This window comes from Salvia miltiorrhiza, chromosome 7, assembly GCF_028751815.1.
Source record: "Salvia miltiorrhiza cultivar Shanhuang (shh) chromosome 7, IMPLAD_Smil_shh, whole genome shotgun sequence".
Taxonomy (NCBI): domain Eukaryota; kingdom Viridiplantae; phylum Streptophyta; class Magnoliopsida; order Lamiales; family Lamiaceae; genus Salvia; species Salvia miltiorrhiza.
The window spans coordinates 59,762,123-59,778,118 of record NC_080393.1 but is presented as its reverse complement, the minus strand read 5'-3'; the positions used below and the strand labels follow the sequence as shown (position 1 = coordinate 59,778,118).

At 41.7% G+C, this 15,996-nt stretch overlaps 1 protein-coding gene across 1 annotated transcript; it reads right to left on the bottom strand.

Moving 5' to 3' along the window:
- Nucleotides 1-1,064: 1,064 nt before the first annotated feature.
- On the bottom strand, nt 1,065-15,807 carry LOC130994542 (uncharacterized). The gene is made up of 3 exons (XM_057919585.1): nt 15,673-15,807; nt 10,390-10,822; nt 1,065-1,207 (listed from the first exon to the last, which is right to left on the bottom strand). The coding sequence occupies exons 1-3, from the start codon at nt 15,805-15,807 to the stop codon at nt 1,065-1,067; spliced, it is 711 nt and encodes a 236-aa protein (XP_057775568.1).
- Nucleotides 15,808-15,996: the final 189 nt, after the last annotated feature.

Genomic DNA, 15,996 nt, shown 5'->3' with positions numbered 1-15,996 from the left:
AATACACAGACATACAGAAATTGGGCTAAAAAGAAAGAAATAAAGAATAAATAAGGATATATATATGTGTTGGTTGGAATTGAGGTATGGCTGCATGTTGCTTACCAACATTCTTAAATCATTCATGGATGATGAGACGGCTTGGGATGCATTTGGAGTGATGAGCAGTTGGAACAAGTTTTCCTTTCTTTCTATCGTCTTCTTCATCCTCTCCTTTTACTCCATTAAATTCTCCACCAATCTCATCATCATTCAAGTGCGATTCCACCATTTCAGTCCCATTGTGTTAATCTCTCTCTTCTTCTCTCTCATCCTCCCACAGCGTGTTTGCTGGCTCTATTTCCTGCTGGTTTGGGTGTCGTGTTACGAGAGCTTTCCAGCCTTGATGAAGGCTCTCATTCACTGCATCGAAGCGAGTCTGTCAAAGCTTCCTGGATACAGCATAGGCGCCACTAGCTTAGATATTGATGAAGTGGATTTGGAGATGGGCAACGAGCAAGAGGGAGACTCAGAGAGTGGTGGATAGCATGCATGTGTTGTTTCCATCTTCTTGTTCCACTTATGTTGTATATATATGTTCTGTTGTTTCTTGTTTAAGTAAATCCAGTATTTCATTAAATAATCTATAAATTTCACTATTTTCATTATTATTAAGATTTTGTGTTTTTGTCTTGAAAAGTTTTAATGAGGCTTAATTAATGGCATTCGAATGATTATGTTGTGATTAAACTTAACGGTCGTACGTATAAACAAAGCTTGCATATTTAATTTAAGGGGTTTCGAAAAATAAAATCACAAACTATTTTAAAGTTGCAATGACGAATTAAATCACTATTTTTTAATTTTTGCAATACCGATCCCCTAGTTTTTTCCGATAGTCGAATTATTGAGTTAAAGTCTACGTTGATAAGTTATTCGCCACATAATATTCATATTACAACATCGTTTGCTATAAAATTGTTGAATATTGGAAATTAAGGTGTAGATACATGATACAATCCTTATACTTTGTTTTTTTTTTTTTTTTAAAAATTAAAATTGTACAAAACGACGTTGTTTAGGCCTCACAAAAATATGGCGTTGTTGCCGAGAATGGCGTGGAGATTGAGGATGGTTTGCTCCTCTTCTTGGGAGAATTTGCCTCTCTTGATATCGGGGCGGAGATAGTTAATCCATCGCAGTCGACAGCTCTTGCCACATTTCAAACCTGCGAATTCCAATTCCAATTTACACTTACGTTGTATATATATGTTTTGTTTCTTGTTTAAGTAAAACTATTATTTCATTAAATAATCTATAAATTTCACTATTTTCATTATTATTAATATTTTCTGTTGGGTTAATGGTAGTCTTTACCCTATTTGAAAGATAAAAACAAAAATATACCCACTATAAAAGAAATGTATAAAATGTACCTATTTTGGGGTTAAAAGGACTAAGATACCCTTAATACAAAAAGAAAATATGTCACGACCGGTCCTAATTAAGGATAATTAAGCCGGGAAATCGTGACTAATGGAGGGAAATTAGAAGCGGGGTAGAAAGGGGATAATCAAACCAGGAAGGATCGCATTTCATCATTAAACAAAGGGATATTTATAATATAACAGAAGTTTAGTCGTATAGACTCAAATAACTAGTAAGTTCAGATATCTCTGACTTAGCCAAATAAACATAAAACTTCTGAGTACGCAGCGGAATATGATTCTGATTACATGTATGAAGACATGTAACCCTAGAGTTCATTAATACATAATAAGACAAAAGAATCCCGCTCGTCACTTCATCAACATCGGCAGCTGCTCAACCTGCACATTTAGAAATATATGCAGGGCTTGAGTACAAAAGTACTCAGTGGGCACGTATGCCTAAGTATAAAATACATGCTTCAAAACTGTAAATTGTCATGCCATAATAAACAGTACAGCAAGGGAGTTTTTCGCTAAAAGGCCCAAGCTTACTAAATTCATTTGTGATTCTTAAAGTTCGACTGCAGTCTAAGTTCTCTTGTAATCTATCATATCTGGAACTTTGTGCCGGAGAGGTGGCCACCTCTCACGGTCACTTGACCGGCCAACCCGCTAGATGACTCACGGTCACTGGTGTACACTAGCCCTGGCAGGATAGCTATCAACTGCTCAAGACACGAATTCGATTACATGATAAAAGTCACATCAGATAGATATCATACCGAAATTTAAATATTTTATGGCAAGACAATATTTGAAATAACTTCAATTAATTTAGTCATGAAATAACTTGCTTGAACGTAACATTTAAACTCATTTGTTATATATGAAAGTAATGCCCACCTGATAGCAAAGCTTTGCTACAGATTAGTAACTCCTTGACGAGCTCTTATTCTTGCGCTCGACCTTTAATCCGAGAAAATAACGTAAGACTTTAAATCGAGGGAAAATTCTCAATTAAATGAGAATGCATAATTTAACTATGCATGAACCTCGTATGCATGAACTATTATTCTAAGATAATAATCAGGGAATTTCTATTGTTAATCCAGGCTATCGGATTTAAACAAAAGCTACGTCTCGTCTCATGAAGCCGGATAATTAACTAAAATTAATCCGTTCTCTTCGGGGTGTTCTAATCCGTCAATTAAATAAACCCCATTCCTCGTAGTCAATAGAAAATAAATAAATACTTCAACTTATTCGCTTTATAACCTCATAATTAATCGGGCTTAAAAAAAATAGGAACAAGTAATGTTATAAAATTAAATAATTAAAAGGCTCAACATAAGGCAGCCTAATAATTAATTAAATAGAATTGGCTTGAATAATTAACATGAGAGGCCCAATTGAAATAATTCATCGGCTCAAGTAATTAAATAAATCTTGTCTCAATAAATAAATAATTTGATTAGCTGGGCTCAATTAAATAATTCAAACGAGGCCCAACAAAGATAATATAACAGCCCAATTAAAATAAAATAAATGGGCTTCAATTTAAATAAATTCGGCCCAATGAAATAAAATAACCAAGGCCCAACTGAAATGATACAGCAGTCCAAATAAGTGAATAATCAAAGGCCCATATAAATAAATTCAGAGGCCCAATCAGTAATTAAAATCGGCCCATATCAGAGGCCCAATCAGTAATTAAAATCGGCCCATATAAATAATTTCAGAGGCCCAATTACAATAAAATCAAGAAAGCCCAATTAAAATAGAATGCAGTTGGGCTTTCATTAGTAAATTCGGCCCAAAGAGAAATAATAAAGGCCCACATGAAAATAAATACAACAAGGCCCAATGAATAAATAATTAAAGCCCAAAAATTTGGCCCAACTCAATTAAAATAGGAGCCCATTTAAACTAAGCCCAATTTTCATAAATAAGGAAAGAAGCCCAAATCCTTCTTCCCCCAAACATCTCGGTTCTCTCTCTCTCAACATAACAGTCGAGCTCTCTCTCTCTTTTTCTTCCTCTCGTTCCAGCCGAGGCGCTGCCGTCGCCGCTCCGAAATCCGCAGCCGCCGCCTCGCCGTAAAGGAGCTCGGCCGCCGTCTATCTGGTCTTCCGCCTTCGGCCTCCGCTCGAAAAAGGGCGTGGGGTAGCTTCCTCTCCATCCCTTCGTCTGGAACAGGCGTCTGCCCTCTCCGCCATAGGGTGCGCACGGCCGCCGTCTGTTCGCCTTCTCCGTCGTCCGTCTGGCTGGAGTCGCGGTGGAGGCCGAGCCTTCGCTCGTCCTCTCTCCTTCCTCGATTTAATGGGGAATCCCCAAGTGAGGAGCCCTAATTCTCTCAAATCAGAAATCGCCGCCGCTGCTCCTGAAATCTTCGGCGAGGTTGTCGCCTCAAACCGGCGTTGCTCCGCCTGAAATCGCCACCGCCGTCGTGCACCGAGCCGTTGCTGCTGGATTCGGGCGATGGGTATGCCGCCGCTGCTGTTACTCTGGAATCGGCGAGATTCGCCGCGTCGCTGGACTGTCTTGAGGCGCCGCTGCCTCTCCGGCCCTTCCTTTTCGGTCCTTCGAGTTCCGACAAGCAGCAAAGTTCTGCCTCGTCGCCGTTCCGACCGAGCGGAGGTGCGTCGCTTCCGATTCAGAGCAGGCAGTCGCCCACTCCTCACATTAAAGCTAAGTTTCAATTCTCCGTCTCTTTTCTTTTCGTTGCGTGATTGAGTTTCGATATGAGTATAGATTTACTCGAGTAAGAATCTAGTACTTAGCACTCTATGTGTGTGAGCATGCTAGCAAGTCTATATTCGATTTATGAGCTGAGGTTTTTCTCTTTTCCATTTGTGTGTGAAGCATATTGATGTTCTAGGCTTAACTAATCATGCTTGAGGATGCTAGATGCGTATGTTGAGAGGGTGACTGAGATAGTGTAAATACCTTGATGTATAAATGTTGGTTGGCTGTTGTTGCTGAGTTAAATGAGCTGGAATGACTGAACTGAATAGATCGAATGTTGTTGTTTTAGTAATTGCAGTTGGTTAATGGAAGGAGATGAAAGGAGTAAAGCCAAGCTTACCTTGAAGTGGCAGAGCACCGGATGAATGAAAGCCAAATCTCACCTTGGAGTTTCTGGCAGCATCTTAGACTAATTACTTCCCTTGGTTTGCTAGTGATTAAGGGAGTGTTTTGGCTGAACTTGTAGGCTAGGAAGGCAAAGGGGCGATGGAGTGCACTTGAGTGTTGAGTGGTGGTGTTGTATGAATGGGGAGAAAAGCATGGTGGAGCAAAAAGAAAGTTTGTGTAATGATACTGATGACTTTGTATGTTATTATGAGTTGTGGACATCAATGTATCAATGTGATTGGAATATTGTATATTTACATAAATCTCGATTTCGACATGTGATAACTCGCTAAAATCGATAAGTTGTAAAATGAATCTAAATTAAATCCGTAGATTTAATTTGTTCGTTGTCTTGATATATAAATTAAATCCGCAGATTTAATTAACTCACGAGTCGGAAATAATCTACGACTTGAGTAAAAAATAAATTCTAATTCCATCTCGCTTAAATAAATAACGTGACTTTGCTAAGTCAGTTATAACTCTGAAATAATATCATTGACTGCTTAAACAATATAAATTCAGGATCATAAGCTGAATTCATATCAGAATAATAACCGTTTTCATTCACTGATGAACATAAATAAACACTCATTACTGGATTTAATATTTATAAAAGAGCGGGTCACTACATACTACCCCTCTTAACAAAAATTTCGTCCCGAAATTTGCATAATTCTTCTAAAACAGTTCGGGGTATTTATCCTTCATTTTGTCTTCAAGCTCCCATGTGGCTTCCTCTTGTCCGTGGTGTCTCCATAAGACTTTCACTGATGTGATTGCCTTATTCCTGAGTTGTTGTACTTTTCGATCTAGAATGGCCTCTGGTCTCTCTTCATAACTCAAGTCTGGGCAAAGGATCATCTCTTCTTGGTGGATTATGTGCTTTGGATCGAAAACGTATTTTCTGAGTTGTGATACGTGGAAAACATTGTGAACGTTTCCAAAACTTGGCGGTAATGCCAACCTATAGGCTACTGGGCCTATTCTTTCCAAAATCTCATAAGGTCCTACGAATCGGGGCCTAAGTTTTCCTTTGACACCAAACCTAGTTATCCCCTTAGTAGGAGATACCTTTAGGAAGACCTTGTCTCCTATTTCAAACTGTAATTCGGTTCGGCGTGCATCAGCGTAAGATTTCTGTCTATCTTGCGCCTCCTTTATTCGCCCTCTGATTTGGCGGACTATCTCAACCATCTCATTTACCATGTCTGGTCCTAAAACTTTTCTCTCACCCACTTCATCCCAATCAAGTGGTGATCTACATTTTCTTCCATACAATGCCTCATATGGTGCCATATCGATAGTCGCCTGGTAACTGTTATTATAGGCAAATTCAATCAACGGCAGTACTACTTCCCAACTTCCACCTCTATCTAACACCACTGTTCTCAACATATCTTCGAGGGTCTGAATTGTCCTTTCAGACTGCCCATCTGTCTGCGGGTGGAAGGCGGTGCTGAAATTTAACCTCGTGCCTAACTCCTTCTGTAAGCTCATCCAAAATCTAGAAGTAAATTTTGAGTCTCGGTCTGAAGTGATCGACACTGGTACTCCGTGTAAGCGTACAATCTCTCGAACATACAACTGAGCTAGCTTGTCTGACCCATGTGTGATCGGTATTGGTATAAAATGAGCACATTTTGTGAGTCGATCCACTATTACCCAAATGGCAGTGTTTCCTTTCTTTGTTTTGGGCAAACTGGTCACAAAATCCATTGCTATGTGCTCCCACTTCCATTCTGGGATTTCCAACGGTTGTAGTTTTCCATATGGCCTTTGATGTAAGGCCTTCACCTGTTGGCATGCTAGGCATTTCTCCACAAATGACGCTATGTCTCTCTTCATTCCTTCCCACCAAAAGTGTTTCTTTAGGTCCTGATACATCTTAGTACTGCCTGGGTGGGCAGTATAAGGGGTATCGTGAGCCTCACTCATGATTTTATCCTTAAGCTCATCATCGTGGGGGATGCATATTCTTCCTTCAAAGAGGATAACATTATCTGATGCTTCTTGATAATTCTTGACGCCTCCTTTCCTTACTGCTTCCCGTAGTTTTTCCATCTTCCCGTCTTTTCTTTGTGCTTCTACGATCATCTTCCTCAAGTTAGGTACTGTTGCCACAACGCTTGCTATCGTCCCTGGTGGTTTAACCACTTCTATGCTCATTTTGCTAAATTCCCTTATGAGCACCGTCTCTCGAGTGATGAGAGCTCCCAATTTAGATTGGGTCTTACGACTCAATGCATCAGCCACTACGTTGGCCTTGCCTGGGTGGTAGTTAATACCGCAGTCATAGTCTTTCACTAGTTCGAGCCATCTCCTTTGTCTCATGTTGAGGTCCTTTTGCTCGAAAAAATATTTCAGGCTTTTATGATCTGTGAATATTTCACACCTAACTCCATATAGGTGGTGCCTCCAAATCTTTAGCGCATGCACCACTGCAGCTAACTCCAGATCATGAGTCGGGTAATTCAGTTCATGTGGCCTAAGTTGTCGTGACGCATATGCTATCACTCTTCCTTCTTGCATCAGCACGCAACCAAGTCCATTTTTGGACGCGTCTGTGTAGATCATGTATTCCTTATCAGCTGTTGGGACGACTAACACTGGTGCCGTAGTTAACTTCTCCTTAAGTTCTTGGAAGCTCTTCTCGCACTCCTCTGTCCAAGAAAATTTTATTCCCTTCCTGAGTAGTTGCGTCATTGGCCTTGCAATTTTGGAAAATCCTTCCATAAACCTCCTATAGTAACCTGCCAATCTTAAGAAACTTCTTATCTCATTAGGGTTAGTAGGCGATTTCCATTCGCGCACTGCTTGCACTTTTTCAGGGTCCACTTTAATCCCTTCTGATGATACAATATGTCCTAAAAACGTGACTTCGCTGAGCCAAAACTCACACTTGCTGAATTTGGCATAAAGGCGCTCTGTCCTCAACGTTTCTAGAACAATTCTCAGATGTTCCTCATGGTCTTTATCGTTCTTCGAGTAGATCAGGATGTCATCTATGAATACCAAGACAAATTTGTCTAAATACGGATGGAATACTCGATTCATGAGGTCCATGAACACGGCTGGCGCATTAGTTAGCCCGAATGGCACAACTACAAATTCGTAGTGGCCATACCTAGTTCGAAATGCCGTCTTAGGTACGTCTTCTGGTCGAATCTTCAGCTGGTGATAACCAGACCGCAAATCAATCTTCGAGAACACGCTTGCTCCCTTGAGCTGGTCGAAGAGGTCATCTATCCTTGGTAGAGGATATTTGTTCTTTAGTGTCACTTTATTCAGTTCCCTATAGTCTATGCACATTCTCAATGTGCCATCCTTTTTCTTCACAAAAAGTACAGGTGCACCCCAAGGTGATACACTTGGCCTAATGAATCCAAGTTCCAAAAGTTCTTGCAGTTGTATTTTGAGTTCTTCCAATTCTTTAGGAGCCATCCGGTACGGTGCCTTCGAGATGGGAGCTGCCCCGGGCTCCAAATCAATGGTAAACTCAATTGGTCTGTCCGGTGGTGGCCCTGGCAGAATCTCTGGAAATACATCTGAAAAGTCCCGTACAATTGCTACATCTTCTATACTCTTTTCAGTACCCAGTTCTCCGTGCAAGTATACGAGGTAAGCTGGGTATCCCTTCCTCATCATTTTCGTTGCTTGTAGGGCGGAGATGATCATCTTTCTTCTTCCCATACTAATTCCGTGGAAATGTGACGGCTCCCTTCCTGGGGGTCGAAACAATATCTGTCTTTCGTTACAAAGGATGGTGGTATAGTTCTCGGCTAGCCAGTCCATTCCTAGGATTATGTCCACATCTCCCATCGGTATAACATAAGAGTTGTTCACTACAATCTTGTGTGACCCTATGTTCAGTTCTAGGTTCAAGCACACATGATCTACTGTCGTCATCCCTCCTATAGGTGATGATATACTCAACTCCTGGTCAGCTCTTTCCATTTTAAGTTTTAATGTATCAACACATGTACTTGAGATGAAAGTATGCGATGCGCCCGTATCAAATAGAAGTACAACAGGAGTATTGAGTAGCATGCCCATACCTGCCAGGTTTCCCTGGTTGTTCTCGGGCTGCTTCTGCCTCATAGCATAGGCTCTAGCATGACGAGGTTTTTCATGTTGTTTCTGTTGTCGCTGCTGTTGTTGGCGGGCCTGTTGCTGATATGGTTGTTGAGGTTGGGGTTGGTACTGTAGCTGTTGGTGCTGTTGTGGCTGCTGATACTGTGGTTGCTGCCTTGGGTATGATTGGGGCAAAGCTTGAATTGCTCGCAGATGCGGAGCCTGGATAGGTGGGTTTGGCCTTGAACTCGTTCCATGTTGCTTATTCGGGCACCGGTTTGCATAGTGCCCCTTCTGGTTACAGATATAGCAACTATCACTGCCGGCCTTACAGATTCCCACATGATTTTTGTTACATTTGGGGCAATGTGGGGCCCTCTGTTGGTTATTTTCCATCTGTTTCGGTGCACTCTGACCTCCATAGCCCTGTGACTGGAAGACCCGTCCCTGCCATGGCTTCTTCTCGCCTTGGTTCGGGTTACTATTGTCCCATCTCCTTTTTCCTTTAAAATTCTGATTATGATTTTGATCATGTGGAGGTGCTGGCGCAGGTACAATTGCAAGTCTTTCTCCTGGCATGGCTGCCTCAATGTCTAACGCTCGACTGAGCGACTCAGTGTAAGACAATCCTCCATGGCTTGCCAAGGCCATCCTAATCTCGTGCCTCAGACCAGCACAAAACTTTTCAGCCATCTTCTCATCTGTGTCCACTTGTTCCGGCGCATATCTAGACATATCGCAGAACATCCTGTCATATTGAGTTACCGACATCTTCCCTTGCTTTAGATTGTAAAATTCAGCTTCCTTCTTCTTGCGGTAGCTCTTGGGTATATACTTGTCATATATACCAGCTTTGAATTGTTCCCAGGTCAGATTTTCTAACTGCTCTGCTGTCATCGTTTTCATTCGTGCTTCCCACCAGAAATCAGCTGACCCAGTCAACTGAAAGGACATACAAGTCAGACGTTCTTGGTCGGTGCAACGCAGGAAGTTGAAAATGCGTTCAATAGCGCGAACCCAAGTTTCAGCTTCTGCCGGGTCTCCTGTCCCGTTGAATGTAGGTGGGTTCTGTCGCAAGAATAATTCTTCAATCCGTCGTTCTGGCTGAACAGGTGGTTGAACTATTTCGGGTTCTGGTTCTGGCACTGTTTCTGGGTCTCTTCTTTCATTTCGGGGAATCCTGCCCCCTCCTCTTGGTCGTCCTCGTTTTGGCGGCATTCTATTAGGTCAAAACATAAGTTGTCAGCGCATTAAAATGCAATAAGGACATACTATCATTTCTATAGTTACTTTTTAACTCATCGAGTTCTGCTCTTGTTAAAACTTAAACGAACATATAAATAAAACATAGCGGAACGACTTGCTGCGAAAAACCAATAAGATCACCATATATAACATAGGGAAAATTGCCTCAATGAGGACTTTACATCATCATAAAATCTAGATTCAAAGATCTATCTAAGTACCACACATGATGAACTGGCTACCTAGTGAGCCATTACAAAAACTACTCAGTCACGGAACGTCCCAAGGTTTCGCGTCTCCGTCCTAATACTAGTCAAAAGTCTATGCCGACACATGGCATACAAAAGCATCAGAACAATCTATGTTTCTGGAATATTTAAATATCATCCTATTAGATATATATATAAACCGGTCTAAGAAGATCGGGTACAAGATCCCTGGGTCGGGGCATGGCTGTCTTCCTCTGGATCCTCTTCCGGATCTTCCTCTGGGTCTTCATCTGTTTCTCCGCCAGATGGGTGCGACTCACCCCCTCCTTCACCTGCTGCCTGGCCAATGATGGCTGAGCGAATCATCTTCAAGGTGACTCGAAGAGTTGGGCGGTCGTCCATGGCCGGGGCTTTTCCCTTATTGAGGAAATCCATGGTATCGGCTAAGACTCTGTCAACGTCGACCATAGCGGCTGCTATCTCTGCCTTGCTCAACTGCCTCGATGACAATGGTGGCTCACAGACTAATGGCACTGAACCCGTGCCAGGTGGAAAATCTCTGTAGGCTTGAGGCCTAGAGGGGCCTGCCTCAGCGTCGTGCCTCCTGGTTTGCCCTAAGATAGGGGCTGCTGGTGGAGTCGGCTCCGGAAGTGGGTCCAATAGTTCGTCGGGCGAAGGTACTCCGACTCGAGCAAGGTCTCCCGGACGTATATACGGCCCTCGAGGAGCATTTCCCCAACGAGTGAATTGTGCCTGGATCTCAGCAGTAAATCCAGAGAAGTCATAATGCAAATCATAGGACCTGCCAGAACGAGTGATGTAGTGAGCGGAAATCATCCTCGCCCATCCCTGCCATTCTGATGGCAGCAAATCCATTAGCCGCTCCATTCCGTCATAGTCCGATATCCCATGGTCTCTTGCAGCGACCCAGTGTCGATGGAAGCCGGCCAAGAATTGGCCTAAGTCATCACCGTGGCATCGGCGATAAGTAAAATATGAGTTCCTGATAGTATCCGGACTAGCATCTCGACGCAACGGCCGTCGTCTGGTAAAGCGCATCCTCGCCATCTATACATGAAGGTCGCATAATCAAACTCACGAATATCAAAATAGGTGGCAAAAACAGTAGGGTTCAAACATATCTACAACAGTAAGGTAATAATTCTACTTGAGGTCTCGAAATTCAAACCACGGTATTATAATCATAAGAGCCTAACACTAGACTCGAATATATAACTCGTGAAGTCTTAAATATGCTGCAACTAGTACTAATTAGGTTTTTGAAAAGAGATCACTCCGCTATGTTGCAGTTTCCAAACTATGTAGGGGATTCTTATTACTATGAAAAGTGTTCCCACTATACTCTGATTAAGGCAATAGTTGATTCGGTATCCGCCTCGCGTGAATAATCCGAACGAAGATCTATGCCCGTGTCACTATCTCGTGTGTGACACTTTTCTTTACTCCCCATTGTATTTTGTTTGTTGATTTCTCGTCTGGTTCACTAACTTTGTAACTTACTCATCGCCTCAATTTACAGAGAAAAGCAAAAATGTTCTTGCTAAATTCCTTCTATTGTTGTGTTCATAACAGTGATCATGCATCCTTAGCGCATCTAAGTTCATTGAGTAACATCTCCATAAAAAGGCATAAGTAAAATCAACATTTGCATCAAGGCGAAATATAAACTTCAACATTCAAAACTTTTTGTTACATTCCTTTCTGTTGAGCATAGCGATGTGATGAAGTGCTGAGCTTTTGCCGACTGACTCTTTCATACTAGTGATCATACTAGAAAAATTTATTAACTCTAGGGTTCAGAGCAAATGAACTGCTCTGATACCACTCTGTCACGACCGGTCCTAATTAAGGATAATTAAGCCGGGAAATCGTGACTAATGGAGGGAAATTAGAAGCGGGGTAGAAAGGGGATAATCAAACCAGGAAGGATCGCATTTCATCATTAAACAAAGGGATATTTATAATATAACAGAAGTTTAGTCGTATAGACTCAAATAACTAGTAAGTTCAGATATCTCTGACTTAGCCAAATAAACATAAAACTTCTGAGTACGCAGCGGAATATGATTCTGATTACATGTATGAAGACATGTAACCCTAGAGTTCATTAATACATAATAAGACAAAAGAATCCCGCTCGTCACTTCATCAACATCGGCAGCTGCTCAACCTGCACATTTAGAAATATATGCAGGGCTTGAGTACAAAAGTACTCAGTGGGCACGTATGCCTAAGTATAAAATACATGCTTCAAAACTGTAAATTGTCATGCCATAATAAACAGTACAGCAAGGGAGTTTTTCGCTAAAAGGCCCAAGCTTACTAAATTCATTTGTGATTCTTAAAGTTCGACTGCAGTCTAAGTTCTCTTGTAATCTATCATATCTGGAACTTTGTGCCGGAGAGGTGGCCACCTCTCACGGTCACTTGACCGGCCAACCCGCTAGATGACTCACGGTCACTGGTGTACACTAGCCCTGGCAGGATAGCTATCAACTGCTCAAGACACGAATTCGATTACATGATAAAAGTCACATCAGATAGATATCATACCGAAATTTAAATATTTTATGGCAAGACAATATTTGAAATAACTTCAATTAATTTAGTCATGAAATAACTTGCTTGAACGTAACATTTAAACTCATTTGTTATATATGAAAGTAATGCCCACCTGATAGCAAAGCTTTGCTACAGATTAGTAACTCCTTGACGAGCTCTTATTCTTGCGCTCGACCTTTAATCCGAGAAAATAACGTAAGACTTTAAATCGAGGGAAAATTCTCAATTAAATGAGAATGCATAATTTAACTATGCATGAACCTCGTATGCATGAACTATTATTCTAAGATAATAATCAGGGAATTTCTATTGTTAATCCAGGCTATCGGATTTAAACAAAAGCTACGTCTCGTCTCATGAAGCCGGATAATTAACTAAAATTAATCCGTTCTCTTCGGGGTGTTCTAATCCGTCAATTAAATAAACCCCATTCCTCGTAGTCAATAGAAAATAAATAAATACTTCAACTTATTCGCTTTATAACCTCATAATTAATCGGGCTTAAAAAAAATAGGAACAAGTAATGTTATAAAATTAAATAATTAAAAGGCTCAACATAAGGCAGCCTAATAATTAATTAAATAGAATTGGCTTGAATAATTAACATGAGAGGCCCAATTGAAATAATTCATCGGCTCAAGTAATTAAATAAATCTTGTCTCAATAAATAAATAATTTGATTAGCTGGGCTCAATTAAATAATTCAAACGAGGCCCAACAAAGATAATATAACAGCCCAATTAAAATAAAATAAATGGGCTTCAATTTAAATAAATTCGGCCCAATGAAATAAAATAACCAAGGCCCAACTGAAATGATACAGCAGTCCAAATAAGTGAATAATCAAAGGCCCATATAAATAAATTCAGAGGCCCAATCAGTAATTAAAATCGGCCCATATCAGAGGCCCAATCAGTAATTAAAATCGGCCCATATAAATAATTTCAGAGGCCCAATTACAATAAAATCAAGAAAGCCCAATTAAAATAGAATGCAGTTGGGCTTTCATTAGTAAATTCGGCCCAAAGAGAAATAATAAAGGCCCACATGAAAATAAATACAACAAGGCCCAATGAATAAATAATTAAAGCCCAAAAATTTGGCCCAACTCAATTAAAATAGGAGCCCATTTAAACTAAGCCCAATTTTCATAAATAAGGAAAGAAGCCCAAATCCTTCTTCCCCCAAACATCTCGGTTCTCTCTCTCTCAACATAACAGTCGAGCTCTCTCTCTCTTTTTCTTCCTCTCGTTCCAGCCGAGGCGCTGCCGTCGCCGCTCCGAAATCCGCAGCCGCCGCCTCGCCGTAAAGGAGCTCGGCCGCCGTCTATCTGGTCTTCCGCCTTCGGCCTCCGCTCGAAAAAGGGCGTGGGGTAGCTTCCTCTCCATCCCTTCGTCTGGAACAGGCGTCTGCCCTCTCCGCCATAGGGTGCGCACGGCCGCCGTCTGTTCGCCTTCTCCGTCGTCCGTCTGGCTGGAGTCGCGGTGGAGGCCGAGCCTTCGCTCGTCCTCTCTCCTTCCTCGATTTAATGGGGAATCCCCAAGTGAGGAGCCCTAATTCTCTCAAATCAGAAATCGCCGCCGCTGCTCCTGAAATCTTCGGCGAGGTTGTCGCCTCAAACCGGCGTTGCTCCGCCTGAAATCGCCACCGCCGTCGTGCACCGAGCCGTTGCTGCTGGATTCGGGCGATGGGTATGCCGCCGCTGCTGTTACTCTGGAATCGGCGAGATTCGCCGCGTCGCTGGACTGTCTTGAGGCGCCGCTGCCTCTCCGGCCCTTCCTTTTCGGTCCTTCGAGTTCCGACAAGCAGCAAAGTTCTGCCTCGTCGCCGTTCCGACCGAGCGGAGGTGCGTCGCTTCCGATTCAGAGCAGGCAGTCGCCCACTCCTCACATTAAAGCTAAGTTTCAATTCTCCGTCTCTTTTCTTTTCGTTGCGTGATTGAGTTTCGATATGAGTATAGATTTACTCGAGTAAGAATCTAGTACTTAGCACTCTATGTGTGTGAGCATGCTAGCAAGTCTATATTCGATTTATGAGCTGAGGTTTTTCTCTTTTCCATTTGTGTGTGAAGCATATTGATGTTCTAGGCTTAACTAATCATGCTTGAGGATGCTAGATGCGTATGTTGAGAGGGTGACTGAGATAGTGTAAATACCTTGATGTATAAATGTTGGTTGGCTGTTGTTGCTGAGTTAAATGAGCTGGAATGACTGAACTGAATAGATCGAATGTTGTTGTTTTAGTAATTGCAGTTGGTTAATGGAAGGAGATGAAAGGAGTAAAGCCAAGCTTACCTTGAAGTGGCAGAGCACCGGATGAATGAAAGCCAAATCTCACCTTGGAGTTTCTGGCAGCATCTTAGACTAATTACTTCCCTTGGTTTGCTAGTGATTAAGGGAGTGTTTTGGCTGAACTTGTAGGCTAGGAAGGCAAAGGGGCGATGGAGTGCACTTGAGTGTTGAGTGGTGGTGTTGTATGAATGGGGAGAAAAGCATGGTGGAGCAAAAAGAAAGTTTGTGTAATGATACTGATGACTTTGTATGTTATTATGAGTTGTGGACATCAATGTATCAATGTGATTGGAATATTGTATATTTACATAAATCTCGATTTCGACATGTGATAACTCGCTAAAATCGATAAGTTGTAAAATGAATCTAAATTAAATCCGTAGATTTAATTTGTTCGTTGTCTTGATATATAAATTAAATCCGCAGATTTAATTAACTCACGAGTCGGAAATAATCTACGACTTGAGTAAAAAATAAATTCTAATTCCATCTCGCTTAAATAAATAACGTGACTTTGCTAAGTCAGTTATAACTCTGAAATAATATCATTGACTGCTTAAACAATATAAATTCAGGATCATAAGCTGAATTCATATCAGAATAATAACCGTTTTCATTCACTGATGAACATAAATAAACACTCATTACTGGATTTAATATTTATAAAAGAGCGGGTCACTACAAAATACCAAACAAATCCCCTTGCTACACTCGACACCTCCGCCTTACTCGACAGTTCAATGCTTGACGCTCGACGCTTTTGCCTCGCTCGACAGTTCTAAGTTGCTCGACACGCGATGCTCGACACTCGATGTCGAGCAATAGTTCAATTTGAACTATTGCTCGCCTTGCTCGACAGTTCATTAATGCTCGACGCCTCCGCCTCGCCCGACAGTTCTCAGTTTGCTCGATACGTGATGCTCGACGCTCGATGCTCGAGGTGTCGAGTATTGCTCGACACCTCGACGCTCGACGCTCGACACTTGAGTGCTCGACACTTCAGTGTCGAGCAATGCGCGAATTACACATAAGAGTAAAAATGTCCTATGTGGA

Excerpts from the sequence above, each read along its gene's own strand:
- LOC130994542 (XM_057919585.1), bottom strand. The coding sequence starts at position 15,807 with ATGAACTGTCGAGCAAGGCGAGCAATAGTTCAAATTGAACTATTGCTC. Across the intron at positions 10,823-15,672 it reads GTCAAGCATTGAACTGTCGA|GCACAATTCACTCGTTGGGG; the intron begins GTAAGGCGGAGG and ends GCTGAGATCCAG. Across the intron at positions 1,208-10,389 it reads GGCAGCAGGTGAAGGAGGGG|GTTTGAAATGTGGCAAGAGC; the intron begins GTGAGTCGCACC and ends TGGAATTCGCAG.